The sequence below is a fragment of the Panthera tigris genome, chromosome B4 (assembly GCF_018350195.1).
Source record: "Panthera tigris isolate Pti1 chromosome B4, P.tigris_Pti1_mat1.1, whole genome shotgun sequence".
NCBI lineage: Eukaryota > Metazoa > Chordata > Mammalia > Carnivora > Felidae > Panthera > Panthera tigris.
The window spans coordinates 132,933,904-132,950,042 of NC_056666.1; the positions used below are offsets into that span (position 1 = coordinate 132,933,904).

General features: G+C 41.9%; 1 protein-coding gene and 1 pseudogene across 1 annotated transcript; both read left to right on the forward strand.

The window, feature by feature from the left end:
• The first annotated feature begins 2,646 nt into the window (after window positions 1–2,646).
• On the forward strand, window positions 2,647–4,303 carry LOC102952911 (annotated as a pseudogene).
• Window positions 4,304–13,280: 8,977 nt separating this feature from the next.
• Window positions 13,281–13,556, forward strand: LOC102956171 (60S ribosomal protein L37a-like). The gene has a single exon (XM_015536361.2). It carries the CDS (start codon window positions 13,281–13,283, stop codon window positions 13,554–13,556), a length of 276 nt encoding a protein of 91 aa, XP_015391847.2.
• Window positions 13,557–16,139: the final 2,583 nt, after the last annotated feature.

Sequence of the window (16,139 nt, forward strand, 5' to 3'; positions counted from 1 at the left end):
CTAGTCCCAAACAGTCCGATCTATTACTTATACAGATTGTCCCCAAACTCTTTGAATGACACGATCATCCCTAATTTTAAAATGTGGATTCTGGGGGCCCCTGGGTGGCTCAGTCAGTTAAGCATCTGACTTCAGCTCAGGCCATGATCTCACATCACAGTTCATGAGGTTGAGCCCCACATCCGGCTCACTGCTGTCAGCCTGTCAGTGCAGAGCCTGCTTCGGATCCTCTGTCCGCCTCTCAGTCTGCCTCTCCCCCATTTCCTCTCTCTCTCTCTCTCTCTCTCTCTCTCTCTCTCAATAAATAAATAAATAAAACATTAAAATGTTGATTCTGGGCTCAAGAGGAGAGTATACAGATATTCTCGGTACTTCCCCAAAGATGACTACTCAAGTGTAGTCTTTGACCAGAGGGAATTAGGCAAGAGGTGAGGACACAGCTAAAGTCAAGAGCCAAGGTGGGCAACCCCAGATCCATATCCAGGAGACAGCAGCTGAGTGGGTGCGAGAACATGCAGTTGACAGAGAGTCTCAAGTCCTCCCTCTTTTTTCAAGACAGTGAAGAGTGTCCATTTCTCTCTGCAATAAATCTTAGCCTTGAGAATCTCACAGTAACACATGTAAGCACTACATAACTACAAAATGCATAACTTAGAGCAAAATTATCCTAAATAAACGTGTCAGTGCAAAAGGGAACAACATAGAAAGGGTCAACATGGAACTCTATAGTTTTGTTCTGTTTTGTTTTAAATAATGCATATGGTTGTGTATCTCTGCTGGCCAAAGAGAGAGGGAGTTCAGATGTGTACTACTCGTCAACAGAAAGAAGCCTGCCTGCAATTGAAATTTTGCTTTGGGTGAAATATGTGAGGGCAGCTCAGGGCTGGCTGGGCAGATGCATGAACTGCCAAGGGGAGGTGTACTCCCGCCCAGTGCCCTGTACTGCAGACACTGGGGCCCAGGCCCATACTCATCGTCACTCATTCAACTTCGCTGAGCTTCGACTGAGCTAGGTGCCAGGGTGAAGAGGGGAAACAGTCCCTGCCCTCGAAGAGTTCTTAGTCTATAAGACACTGGCATGGAAAGCATTATAATGCAATATAACATTGTAACAGAGTTGCAGAGGCAGTACAGGGAGGAAGGCATGAGCTGCATTTGAGAAGGGACTCAGGGGGCGCCTGGGTGGCTCAGTCGGTTGAGCGTCCGACTCTTGGTTTCAGCTCAGGCCATAATCTCATGGTTTGTGAATTCAAGCTCCACGTTAGGCTCTGTGCTGACAGCATGGAGCCTGCTTGGGAATCTCTCTCTCCCTCTCTCTGCCCCTCCCCTGCTGGTGCTCTCTCTCTCTCTCTCAAAATAAATAAATAAACATGAAAAAAAATTGTTTTTAAAGAGAAGGGAGTCAAGATCACTGGTCAGAGAAGATACCCCATGAGTTTCATAATAAAATTGCCATATTTGGATAGTATTTTCACTTACATTACTATCTCATTGATGCTCAGAGTGATCCTGTGAGGTACGTTATTATGTTCATCTTACAGACATGGAAAGTAGGCTGCCAGAGGTTGTGACTTACCAAACTTCATGTAGTTAAGTAGATTTTCTGGCTGGAATTCAGTTCTTTAGACTTGAAACCATGATGTGCAAACTTAACACTCACTGAGCCCTTACTAGGGGTGATGTGCTGGGCCAGGCATTCCGTGGCGTTATTTCATTTAATCTCTGCGGCAATAATTCTGATCACTCCTCATTTTAGAAATGAGAACACCGTGATTTATGGAAGTTAAAGTAACTCGTCCAAGTCAAGATTGAATTTAGCTATGACTCAGATCCTGAGCCCCTAACATCTTTACCGCATGATGCTGTTTCCCGCCCTTTCTCAAGGAAGGACTTCAATTTTCAATTATCCAAACTGGCTTAGTGCGGTTGGTACCAGACATACCTGGGCTAGAATCTTACTGGTCATTAACCAGCTCTCGGATCTTATGGCAATTTACTTAACGTCTTAGCTTCACTTTCCCTTAGGAATTGTATATATCTGGCCACCCTGGTTGTTTTGCTCACAGCATTTTTCCTCATTCTTTTATTTTGCATTTCACCTGATTCACCATTAATTGCTTTTGTCTGCCTCTACCTGTAGACTCTAAGCTACAGGAGGCCTAAGGCTCCCTACACCCATCTTGCTTACTGTTGTATCTCCAACATGTAGCACAGAGCCTGGCACGTGGTGGGTACCCAATAAATACTTGTTCAATAAATAACTCATCCCAGAGGAAAAAGAGACTTCTTCCCCACCCCCACCCCCGCCCCATTTCATTATATAGGACTTCCCTGTAAGGATTCTAGTAGAAGTAACAGGGCAATGAGATATTATGAATGACCAGTCCTGGAATATTTAGGACCATCTCCTGCCAAGGGAGGTGAGATGGTGATTGGCAACACTACCAGAATCACAAGTAGGGCCAGCATCACATAGTGTGAAGGGTTCTCCCAGCACGTGGGGTAACGCTCTGCTATTAGTGTCTAGAAATTCTTAATAATTTCTTTTAACAAGCACACTCGTTTTTATTTTGCACACAGTACTACACATTATACAAATGATCCTAGTCACATGCAATGGGCCATAAGGAAGGAGAAAGGGGAACGATGAGGCAACATTTCTACCAAAACAAGGTTGGGGAATGCTGAAAAGTCCAAAACTGTGAACACCATATATGTCTTCAGAAATGCAGTTACGTGCTCAGCTCGTAATGAGAGAGACTGATGAGCTCCTTGAAGGCAGAGATAATACCTTATTCAGTGCAGTCTGTAGTTTAAAATGGTGCTGGCATTTTCTTTTAATCAATCTTATTATTTTGAGATCACTGTAAATTCCATCTGCAGTTATAAGAAATAATACAAAGAGATCCAATGTGCCCTTTACTCAGTTTTCCCCAATGCTAAGATCTTGCAAAACTATAGTACAGTATCACAACGAAGATATTGACATCGATGTGGCCCAGACACCCAAATATTTCCATCACTGCAAGGATCCCTCGTGTTGCCCTTTTATAGCTACACCCATTTTTCTCCCACCTCCTTTCCTCCTTAACTCCTGGCAAGCAGAAATCTGTTCTCCATTTCTATAATTTTGTCATTTCAAGAATATTAAATAGAATCGTACTACAGTAACTCTTGTATGATTTTTTTTAATTTTTTAAGCTTATTTATTTATTTTGAGAGAAATAAAGAGAGAGGGATGGGCTGAGAGAGACGGAGAGAGAGAGAATCCCAAGCAGGCCCTGCACTGTCAGCTCTGAGCCTGATGCAGGGCTTGAACTCATGAACCATAAGGTCATGACCTGAGCCAAAATCAAGAGTCGGGTGCTTAACTGACTGAACCACCCAGGTTTTTTTAATTCAGCATAATTATCTGCAAATTCAGCCACTTGGGTATATCGATAGCCCATTCCTTTTTATTACTGAGTGGTATAGATATACCACAGTTTAACCATTTACCCATTGGAGGACATCTGCATGTTTCCAGTTTGGGGCTGTTATAAATAAAGCTGCTAAAACCCATGTATGGATTTTATGTAAACAGCAGTCTTCGTATCTCTGGGATAAATGCCCAGGAACTCAATCACTGTAGTTGCGTGTGTACGTTTTAAAGATACTGCCACTTCTCACTGAACGCTGCCAGTGTGGTGTTCAGGCATCTCACGGAGGTTGGCCCGGTAGCCTACGTTTACTCTGGGCCCCGTGCCAGGAAGCTGGTCATGATTGTAGATGTTACTGATCAGAACAGGGCTTTGGTTGATGGACCTTGCACTCAGGTAAGGAGACAGGCTATGCCTTTCAAATGCATGCAGCTCCCTGACTTCATCATCAAGTTCCCTCACAGTGCCCTCCGTAAGTGTGTCTGACAAGCCTGGCAGAAGGCAGATATCAATACAAAACGGGCAGCCACAAGACGGACCAAGAAGATTGAAGCCAGAGAAAGGAAAGCCAAGATGACAGATTTTGATCGTTATGAAGTCATGAAGGCAAAGAAAATGAGGAATGGAATAATCAAGCCTGAAGTTAGGAAGCTACAAAAAGCAGCTCTCCTGAAAGCTTCTCCCAAAAAAGGAGCTGCTGCAAAGATTCCAGGGAAAAAAAAAAAAAAAAAAGATGGCCGCTGCAGGCAAGAAGGCTCCCGTCCAGAAGCTTCCTGCCCGGAAAGCTGCAAGTCCAGAAGGCGGTGCCTCCAAAGGCTCAGAAGGATCAGAAAACTCCAGCCCAGAAAGCACCTGCTCCGGAGGCATCTGGCAAGAAATTCTAAAAGCATGAGAGGCTATTATAAATAAGTAATAAATTTTCTTTTGGACAAAAAAATTGAATAAAAATACTACCAAAGTGTTTTGCAGGGTGCTGTACCATTGTTCATTCCTACCTGCAGTGTATGAGTGATCTAGTTTCTCTGCATTCCTGTCAACATTTCATGTTGTCACAGTTTTTAATTTTAGCCATTCTGATAGGTGTATAGTGATAACTCATTGTGGATTTGATTTGCATTTATCTATTGGTTAATGACGTTGACTATCTCTTCATGTGCTTATTTGCCATCTGTATGTCCTCTTTGGTGAAATATTTCTTTGTTGGGGTGCCTGGGTGTTTCAGTCGATGTAAGCGCCTGACTCTTGCTTTTGGATTCAGGTCATGATCTCATAGTTTGTGAGATTAAGCCCCACTTCGGGCTCTGTGCTGACAGTGCAGGGCCTACCTGGGATCCTCTTTCTCTCCCTCTGCCCTCCCCCACTTGCAATCTCTCTCTTTCAAAATAAACAAACATTCAAAAAATACATATATCTCTTCGTGTCTTTTGCCTATTTTCCAATTGGATTGTTTGGTTCTTAGTTTTAAGAGTTCCTTCTATGTTTTGTTGGATATTTGGTTTGCAAATACTGTTTTCCCACTCTGTAGTTTGTCTTTTCGTCCTCTTAACAACATCTTTTATGGAGCAAAAGTTTGTAATTCTGATGAAGTCCCATTTATCGATTGTTCCCTTTATGGATCATGCTTTGGGGTCAAACATAAGAACGGGCCCTAAACCCCGCACATTTTCTCCTATGTTTTATTCTAAAAGTTGTACAGTTTTATGTTTTACATCTAAGTTCATGATACAGGTTAATTTTTGTGTAAGGTGTGAGAATGGTTCAAATGGTTGCTTGTTTTGTTTTGTCTATGAATGTCCATTTGCTCCAGCACTGTTTATTGAAAATGCTCTTTCTTCCATTAAATTGCTTTTGTGCCTTTGTCAGCATTTAGTTGGTATGTTGGAGCGGGTCTTTTCCCAGGTTCTCTGTTCAGTCCATTAATCTCTGTGTCTGTTCCTCCACCACTACCACAGAGTCTTGATTACTGTAGGTCTATGGTGAGTCTTGAAAGCAAAAAAAGTGACTCCACTGTACTTCTCCGTCTCAAAATTGTTTTAGCTATTCTAGTTCCTTGGTCTTTCCATATAAATTTTGTTTATTTATTTATTTATTTATTTATTATTTTTAAATAGGCTCCATGCCCAATGTGGGGATTAAACTCCCCACCTTGAGATCAACAGTCCGATGCTCTACTGACTGAGAAACCCAGGAACCCCTCCATATAAATTTTAGAATAATTTTATGGTAACTACAAAAACCTGCTAGGGCTTTTATAGGAATTGTGTTAAGCTGTATATCAATTTGATGAAAATAGACAACTTTTCTATGTTGAACCTCCCAATCCATGAATATGTTTTATCTCTCCATTTATTTAAAAAAAAAAACTTAAAAAGATTTTCTCTCATCAGTGTTGTGTCATTTTTTTCTTTCTTTCTTTTTTCTTTGAGAGAAAGAGAGAGAGTGGGGGAGAGGGACGGAGGGAGAAAAAGAGAGAGAGAGAGAATCCTAGGCAGGCTCCGTGCTGAGCATGGAGCCCAATGCGGGGCTCAATCCCATGACCCTAGGATCATAACCTGAGCTGAAATCAAGAGCCAGACACTCAAGTGACTGAGCCAACCAGGTGCCCAGTGTTGTATCATTTTAGTCTTACAAGTCCTATACATGTTTTGTTAGATTTATATCTAATTATTTAATTTTCTTGATGATTATAAATAGCATATTATTTTAAATTTCTATGGCCACATGTTCGTAGCTAGTAGACACAAAACAATTACTTTTTGTATGTTTATCTTGTATCCTGTGACCTTGCTATTCTTACAAAAGTAGTTCTAAGTGTTTTTTTTTTTTAAGATTCTTTTAGATTTTCTAAATATGTTATCTAAAAATGGGATGGTTTTATTTCTTTGTTTTCATTCTGTATGGCTGTATGCCTTTTACTGCCTTTTTTACTGCCTTATTACACTGGCTGCAAGTTCCAGGGTTATACTCAATAAGAATGATAAAAGAGGTCATCCTTGCCTTGTTTCCAATTTTAAGAGGAAAGCATTCAGAATTTTGCTAACATTAAGTATAATGTTAGCTGTAGGTTTTTGGTAGAAGCTTTTTATCAAGTTCAGAAAGTTCTCTATTCCTACTTTTCTGAGAGTTTTTATCATAAATGGGTGTTGAATTTTGTCAAATGTTTTCCTGTATCTATTGATATGACTGTGTGATTTTTCTTCTTGAGCCCAATAATATGGCAGAATCCACTGAATGATTTTTTTTTAAGTTTATTATATTGAGAGAGATAGAGACAGAGAACCAGTGGGGGGTGCAGAGAGAGAGAGAGGGACAGAAGAGTTGAAGCAGGCTCTGTACTGACAGCAGAGAGCTTGATGGGGGGCTCCAACTCATGAACCATGAGATCATAATCTGAGCCAAAGTCGGACACTTAACCGACTGAGCCACCCTAGGTGCCCCTGATTGATTTTTTTTTTAATATTTATTTTTGAGGGGGGGTGGGAGAGGCAGAGAGAGAGAGAGAGGGAAAGAGAGAATCCCAAGCAGGCTCCACACTGTCAGCACAGAGCCGGGTTCAGGGCTTTATCTCATGAACCAGACATCATGACCCAAATCAAATCAAGAGTTGGACGCTTAACTGACTGAGTCACTCAGGAGCCCCATCCATGGATTGATTTTTAAATATTGAACCAGACTTGCATCCCCGGAATAAATGCCACTTGGGCATGGTGAGTAATACTTTTTTATATATTGCTAGATTCTATTTGCTAATATTTTATTAAGAATTTTTGTGTCTGTATTCATGAGAGTTATAGGTCTGTAGTTTTCTTTGTTTATATTGCCTTTGTCTGCTTTTGTTATTAGGATAAAACTGACTTTAGAAAATGAATTGGAAAGGGTTCTTCTATTTTCTGGAAGAGATTGTGTAGAACTGGCTTTAATTCTTCTTTACTCACGTGGAGAATTCTCCAGGGAAACCATCTGAACCTGGATATTTCTCTTTTGGAAGCTTTAAAATTATACATTAAATTGCCTTATTGGTTATACGGATATTCAAACTATCTATTTTACATTGGATGAGTTGTAGTAATTTGTGTTTTTGGAGGAAGTGATCTATTTTGTCTAAGTTGTTAAGTTTGTGTAGAGTCTGTGGTATTGCCCTATGATCCTTTCATGTAGTATATGTAGTGATATCTCCTGTTTCATTCCTGACATTGCTAATGTGTATCTTCTCCCTTTTATCTTTGTCAGTCTTGCCAGAAGCATGTCAATTTTAATCTTTTCAAAGGATCAGTTTTTTGTTTGATTGATTTTCTGTTTTCAATTTCATTGATTTCTGCTCGTATCTTTATTATTTCTTTCATTCTGCTTGCTTTGTTGTTGTTTTTTTTTCCCCCATAGGTTCTCAAAGTGGGAACTTAGGTCACTCTTTTCCTCTTTTCTAAAGCATACATATAGGGGGCGCCTGGGTGGCTCAGTCAGTTAAGTATCCGACTTCCGCTCAGGTCGTGATCACCTGGTTCAAGAGTTTGAGCCCTGCATTAGGTTCTGTGCTGACAGCTCAGAGCCTGGAGCCTGCTTCAGATTCTGTGTCACCCTCTCTCTGCCCCTCCCCCACTCACACTCCGTCTCTCTTTCTCAAAAATAAGCAGTAAAAATTTTTAAAAAATAATAAACTGTACATTTAGTGCCAAAATTTTCCCTTTCAGCCCTGATTTAGGGTCCCACAAATTTTGATATGTTGTTTTCATTTTCTTTCAGTTCAACATTATTTTTTTATTTCCCTTAAGATTTCATCTTTCACCTATAGACTACTTAGAAAAGTGCTGTTTAGGGGCATCTGGTGGCTCAGTCAGTTGAGCATCTGACTTCAGCTCAGGTCATGAACTGGTAGTTTGTGAGTTCAAGCCCTGCATCGGGCTCTGTGCTGACAGCTTGAAGCCTGGAGTCTGCTTCAGATTCTGTGTCTCCCTCTCTCTCTGTTCCTTCCCCACTCTCACCATCTCTCTCTCTTTCTCTCAAAAATAAAGATTAAAAAAATAATAGAAATGTGCTGTTTAGTGTCAAGGTGTTTGGAGAATTTCCTGTTATCTTTCTGTTATTGACTTCTAGTTAGATTTCATTTTGGTTGGAGAAAACACTGAGATTTCAATTCTTTAAAATTTTTTTAAATGTTCATTTATTTTTGAGAGAGACAGAGAAGGAGACAGAGAGAGAGAAAACAAGTGGAAGAGGGGCAGAGAGAGAGGGGAAGAGAGGATCCAAAGTGGGCTCTGCACTGACCAAAGAGAGCCTGATGCAGGGCTTGAACTCACAAACTGTGAGATCATGACCTGAGCCAAAGTCAAGAGTCAGACACTTAAGAAGCTGAGCCACCCAGGTGCCTCACCCACGGCCCTTTTAAAAGAATATGTATGCTGCTGTTATTGCATGGAATGTTTGTGTTATTTTTATTTATTTATTTTTTAAGTAAGCTCCATGCCCAACATGGCACTTGAACTCATGACCTTGAGATCAAGAATCACATGCTCCACTGACTTAGCCAGCAAAGTACCCCTGGAGGGAATGTTTTTAAAATGTTGATTAGTTAGCTAACTTGACAAATTATATATATGAATAAAAATAAATAAAATGTTGATTAGATCCTGTTGGTTGACAATATTGTTGAGTTCTTCTATATTCTTGCTGATTTTCTGCCTAGTTGTTCTACCCATTGTTGTGAGAGAGGTGTTGAAATCTCCAACTGTGATGGTACATTTGTTGATTTCTATTTCCAGGTCTATCAGCTTTTGCTTCACATGCTTTGCAGCACATTTTTTGGTGCATAAACATTTGGGATTGCTATGTCTTCTTGGAGGATTCACTTTTTCAGCATTATGTAACATTCCCCTCTCTGGTAATTTTCTTTACTCCAAAGTCTACTTTAGGGGTGCCAGGGTGGCTCAGTGGGTTGAGTGTCTGACTTTGGCCCAGGTCATGATCTCACTTCTCGTGGGTTCAAACCCCACATCAGGCTCTGCGCCGACAGCTCAGAGCTTGGAGCCTGCTTTGGATTCTGTCTCTGTCTCTCTGCCTCTCCCCTGCTCACGCTCTCTCTTAAATATAAAATAAAACATTTAAAAAAATCAAAGTCGACTTTATCTAATATTAATATATCCTTCTTTCCTTTGATTAATGTTTGCAAAACTTTTTCCATCCTTTACTTGGACCCTGTTTATATCATTTGAAGTGAGTATATTGTAGACAGCATATACTAAGCTATGTTTTAAAATCCACTCTGCGGGGCACCTGGGTGGCTCAGTTGGTTGAGCATCCGACTTCGGCTCGGGTCATGATCTCACAGTTCGTGAGTTCGAGCCCCGCATTGGGCTCTGTGCTGACAGCTCAGAGCCTGGAGCCTGCGTCCGATTCTGTGCCTCCCTCTCTCTCTGTCCCTCCCCTGCTTATGCTCTGTCTCTCTCTCTGTCTCAAAAATAAATAAAACATTAAAAAAAATTTTTTTTAATAAAAAATAAAAAAAAATCCACTCTGCAAACTCTCTTGATATTCTCAGATCATTTACACTTAATGTAATTATTGATATGGTAAGAATTAATTCTATTGTTTTATTTTTTGTTTTCTGTTTGTTCTGTTTTTCATTACTGTTTTTGTTTTCCTGCCTTCCTATGGATTAAACATTTTTTAGAATTCCATTTTTATGTATCTATACTGTTTTTGAGTGTATCTCTTTGTATATCTTTAAGTGGTTATTCTAAGTCTTACATCATATATACATAACTTATGACAGCCCACTGATGTCATCATTTTACCAATTCAAGTGAAGTACAGATACCTTACCTCCCTCTATGTCCATTTACTCTTCCCATTTTATAATTTTCTTTTTCTTTCTTTTCTTTTCTTTTTTCTTTTTTTTTTTTTTAGGCTTCATGCCCAGTGCAGAGCCCAGAGCGGGGCTTAAACTCATGACCCTGAGATCAGGACCTGAGCTGAGATCAAGAGTCAGACACTTAATGGGGCACCTGGGTGGCTCAGTTGGTTAAGTATCCAGCTTTGGCTCAGGTCATAATCTTGCAGTCTATGAGTTTGAGCCCTGCTTTGGGCTCTGTGCTGACAGCTCAGAGCCTGGAGCCTGCTTCGGATTCTGTGTCTCCCTCTCTCTCCGCCCCTCCCCCTCTTTCACTCTGTCTCTGTCTCTCTCAAAAATAAATAAACACTAAAATAAATATAAAAAATAAATAAATAGTCAGACACTTAACTGACTGAGCTACCCAGGCACCCCATATAATTTTCTTAAATATTTTATCCACATATATTTAGAACCACAAAAGACTATATTTTAAAAATATTTTTTAAGTTTTATTAAATCCAGTTAACTTTTTAGGTGAGCTGCATGCCCATTATGGGGCTTAAACTCATGACCCTGAGATCAAGAGTGTCACATTCTACCAACTGAGCCAGCCACACACCCCACAAGACTATAGCTTTTACTCAAACTGTCAAGCATGATTTAGAAAACTTAAGAAAAGCCTATTGTATTTACTCCTGTTTTGCTTACTGTGTTCTTCCTTCCTCCTAATGGTCCCAGGTTCCTTGTTTTATTGTTTCCTTTCTGTTTAGAGAACTTCCTCTATCCATTTTTTTTTTTTTTTAAGTAGGTCTACAGTGACAAACTCTCTTAGTTTTCCTTCATCTTGGAATGTCTTGATTGTCCTTCATTGCTGAAGGATATTTTCATTGGGTATAGGATTCTGGGTTGACAGTTGTTATTTTTCCCCCTGTAATTCAAGCTATATTGCTATTTCTTTCCGAACTCCATGGTTTCTGATGAAGAACATGCTGTCATTCAAATTATTTTTCCTCAATAGGTAAGTTGTCATTTTCTCTGGCTGATTTCAAGATTTTTTGTTTTTAGTTTTCAGAAGTTAAATTGTGATATTTCTTAGCATGGATTTCTTTGGGTTTATCCTGTTTAGGGTTTACTCACTTTCTTGAATCTATAGGCTTTTATGTTTCTTGCCAAATAGGAGAAGTATTCAGCCATTATTTCACCAATTACTTTTTAAGCCTGGCCCTCTTTGTCCTTTCTTCTGATGACACAAACATTAAGTCTTTTGAGATAGTCCCACAGGTCTCTGAGGCTCTGGAGGGTTTTGTTTATTTGGTTTTGGTTTTTGTGGGCTTTTTGTTTTGATTTTTCAGACCATTTTCTTTTCTCTTGTTTAGATTAGGTAATTTCCATTGTGCTATCTTCCAGCTCAGTGATTATTTTCCCCATCATTTTCATTCTGTTGTTGAACCCATCCACTGAGATATTTATTTCAGTTATTACATTTTTCTGTTGAAAACTTTCCATGTGGGTCTTTTTTTTTGTTTGTTTTCTGTTAAGTCTATCTTCCCACTTGTTTAAAGCTTGTAATTGCTTGCTGAAAACTTTTTATCATTGCTGATTTTAAATCTTTGTCAGAGAATTCTAACACCTCTATCATCTTGGTGTTGGTGTCTATTGATAGCCTTTTCATCCACTTTGAGATCTCGCAGTTCTTGGTAAGTTGAGTGATTTTTCAACTGAAACTGGACATCTTTATATTACGAGACTCTGGATTTTATTTAAACTTTCTACTCTAATTGGCTTTTTTTGACATCAGTGCAGCAGGGGAGGATGGAGGTAGAAGTCCAGTTTCCCCACTTAGTTCCCCTTAACACCCAGGGGCGGGGGTGGGGGCTCCCTACATGGTCTCCACTGACACTGCAGTGAGGGCACCTTCATCATTATGGAGTGATGGTGAAAGTCCCGACTCTCGACTAGCCTCCTCCAACACCAGCCCAGCAGGGAGAGAGAGGAGGGTTGCCTCAATACTTGGGTTGGAGTGGATGTCCAGACCTTGTCATGGTCCTGTCTTACACAACAGGGTTAAGGGAACTCATTATCAGCCAGAAGGGAGGAATGTTCCAACTCCTTAATTGACCTACACCACACTAGCATGGGTGTTGGGGCACCTGGTTAAAAACCTGCAAGCTGTACAGACCAGCTGCCCATTCAACTTTGCTGGCATAGGTGGGAATGGGGCCACATTTTTTCTGTGTTGTTTGAATGGAGTAAAGCAGTTATTGTCTAAAAGTTTTCTCTTTGCTAGTGAAAACAGCCTTGTTTCTTCTCTGTTTTTTAATTTTTTTTAATGTTTATTCATTTTTGAGAGAGAGAGAGAGAGAGAGAGAGAGAGGCAGAGCATAAGCAGGGGAGGGGCAGAGACAGAGGGAGACACAGAATCTGAAGCAGGCTCCAGGCTCTGAGCTGTCAGCACAGAGCCTGATGCAGGACTCAAACCCATGAACCACGAGAACATGACCTGAGTGGAAGTTGGACACTTAACCGAATGAGCCACCCAGGCGCCCCTCTTTCTTATTTGTCTGTACTCACTGTTATTTCTGGTTGCCAGATTCTTCAGCTCCAAGTATGGGATAGAGGAGGTAAGAAGAAAACCCAGGGAACCTCACTACCATGTCATTCCTCAAGTCCTGAGGTCCCTAACTGATCTGCCTTCTTCTTTCCATCTCTTGGAGTCTTATTATTTAAACAAACAAACAAACAAACAAACAATGTGTGTGTGTGTGTGTGTGTGTGTGTATAAAATATCCTGGGGGCTCCTGGGTGGCTCAGGCAGTTAATCATCTGACTCTTGATATGGGCTCAGGTCATGATCTCATGGTTCTTGGGATGAACCCCAGCATGGGGCTCTGTGCTGACAGTGCAGAGACTGCTTGGGATTCTCTCTCTCCCTATCTCTCTGCCCCTCCTCCACTTGCTCATGCATGCTCTCTCACGCTCTCTCTCTCACACAAAATAAATAAATAAACATTAACATTTTTTTTCCATAGGGCGACATGGCTGAACGCACCAAGAAGGTCGGAACTGTCAGTAAATACTGGACGCATTATGGTGCCTCCCTCAGGAAAATGGTGAAGAAGACTGAAATAAGCCAGCACGCCAAGTACATTTGCTCCTTCTGTGGCAAAACCAAGATGAAAAGACAAGCCGTGGGGATCTGGCATTGCGGTTCCTGCATGAAAACCATAGCGGGTGGTGTCTCTTCCTACAACACCACTTCTGTCACAGTACAGTCAGCCATCAGAGGACTGGAGGAGTTGAAAGACCAGTAGAAGCGCCACCATTTGAAACATTGCTAGCCTATGATAAATGGGTTAATTTATACAACAAAATTTTTTTTTCATAAAACGAAATAAATAAGAAATATATCCTGTTCAGGGATTTCAAGTGTACCTAAGTGAGAAAAATAGGGAAATCATGTCTACTCCATCTTCCCAGAAGTGGAAGCCCTGCCTAGCGCTTTTTAAAAGTGCACATCTGACCATGTGAGTCACTGGTTAAATTCCTTCAATGGCTTCCCATCACTAAGGATAAGGACCAAAACCCTTTGCACAGGTCTACTGAACAATCCTGCATGACCTGGCCCCTACCAGCGGTAAATGTTTAATAACCAAATTGGGGAGTAGGAAACCCTGATATGCAGCATTTGCTCATTTCCATGGTGTAAATACTACTATTATGGCCAATTTCAAGCTACTAACATGAAATTGCTAAATACAGAATTGGGAAGATGTGAACAATGGACTCTTGCACATCATTACAGACCCATTTTTATCACTCTCTTTGTCACCACGTCACCGTCTCTATGTCACTGTTAGTCCCTTCCCCTAATTTAAACCATCCAACAACTTCCCATAACATCTGCAAATAAGATCCCTACCTGTGATCTGGCCTCTCTCTCTGCCCGTCTGTCTGACATCTCTTACCACACTCTCCTTGCTTGATAAGCTTCAAATTTGTTCTCTCAACACATGCTGACCCTACCTACACTGTATTGTTACCAATAAACAAAACAACAACAACAACAAATCCCCTCTCTTGGTGAGGACACACAACAATAAATCCAATGAGTTAGTAAATGTACCTTTTTTTTTTTTATTAAGAAAACATATTAAATGAATGGATAACAGATCATGCAGGATCTTTTAGGCCCTTGTAAGGACTTCAGCTGAAATGTCACTCCTCATAGAGGCCTTTCCTAATCACCCAATTTAATGTTGTCTCCGTTTCCCCTCAATTTCATGACCTTGTTTTGTCTCCCTAATAGCACTTCCTGGGTTTTTGTTTGTTTTTTTTTTTTAATGTATTTACCTGTGTATTATTTTCCTACTAGAAATTTGACTCCTTCATCACCATGTCTCTCTTATTTATAAAAGAACCTTGTACATACTCAATGAATCCGTTTAATGAAGGATAAATATGCCCTCAATACCTTAATTTACTATGGGTTTATCGTATTCCGCAGGGGCCGTTGAGAACACAATAAATTAGATGATAGAAATCTCAACATGGAATTATCACTCTAACAAAACTTGGGCTAAGAAAAACTTTGTAGGGTTCCTATAATGTTTTAAGGTCTCACACAATTTTTCTCTTTCCGAGTCTGGCTAAAGCTATGGTTTTCACGGATTTGTTGTTCCTGTTTATGACTAAGACAAGGAAACAAATCACAGTCCTTCCGGTTTGGCAATGCAGTCAACACATTTTATTACCTTCCAATTTTCTTTTAAGAGAAAATGTGAGATTTCAAATAAGCTAATACAAGATTTAAGAGGGATCTAGCGGAGTCGTACCTCCGCATGGTTAGAGATTCTAAAAGGAGGGGCTGGGTCTAGAAATGGGAAGGTGACGTAAAGTACAGGTGCTTTGGCTATAAAGGAAGATCCCGTAAGAATAAATGGTCAAATGCTTCACACACACACACACACACACACACACACACAATTCAAGACGTACAGCGACTGCAGTTGTGACTACAGTGCAAGAAGCCAAAGAGGACCGAAAACAGGGAGAAAAGTCCCCATTGTTAGATGACCAACTGAGGAATGGGAGCGATGTGCTCAAGTGTGTGAAGTTGAAACCGTGTACTTGAACCAAAGGCCATTCTAGCACGGACTGGCGTTTCGGGCAGGCTGGAGATGGCATCTCCCAGGCTCCTAAGCCTCCTCCGCCTTTTTCGGGTGGGCAGGTTAAGGCACGACTGGAGAATGCCTGCACAGTGGGGCCCTGGACAGGTCATTCGGGGAGATCCCGTCTCCCCGTCGAAGCCTGAGCATTTCCCGAACTGGAATCAGGAACCAAACGGTGCCTGGGCCCGGCTCTCCCAGGGAGGCTGCACGTCGGGCCTGGCTCGGAAGTGGGCCGGGACCTGCGACACCACGGGGTCCCGGTTTCGGCAGCAGAAGGCGGGGCGCCCACCCTCGACCCTTCCCCGGCGGAACGCTGCGGAACACCAGCCGGCACTGGAGCGCTGCGGCGGCGGGGAAGCCGGGGCGGGGCCGGGGCGGCAGGTCGCGGCCGAAGCGGAGGAAGCGGCCGCCGCCCCAGCTGAGGGAGTGTGGCCGGGGGCTTCCCGCGGGAAGACGACGAGAGGTAGTCTCTCGAGCGCTTCTAGCCCTCTCGAGCACGTCGGCTCGACCCCGCCCGGCCCCGCCCCAGCCACCGCCTCTTCCACAGCCGACGCAGGGGCCGGGGGGTGGGAGGGGAGGGAGGGACCTGCGCCAGCGCCTTTAAGGGGCGTGGCCACATACTCCGCCCCCACACGCCCCTCGCGCGCCAGTAAGGGGAGGGGTGCGGGAGGAGGCGCCAGGGCGGGAGGGGGGGTGGAGGGGGAGAGCCAGGCGTGCGCTGATGCG

Bases quoted from the DNA above. Each gene is read 5' to 3' on its own strand.
- LOC102956171 (XM_015536361.2), top strand. From the start codon at position 13,281: ATGGCTGAACGCACCAAGAAGGTCGGAACTGTCAGTAAATACTGGACG.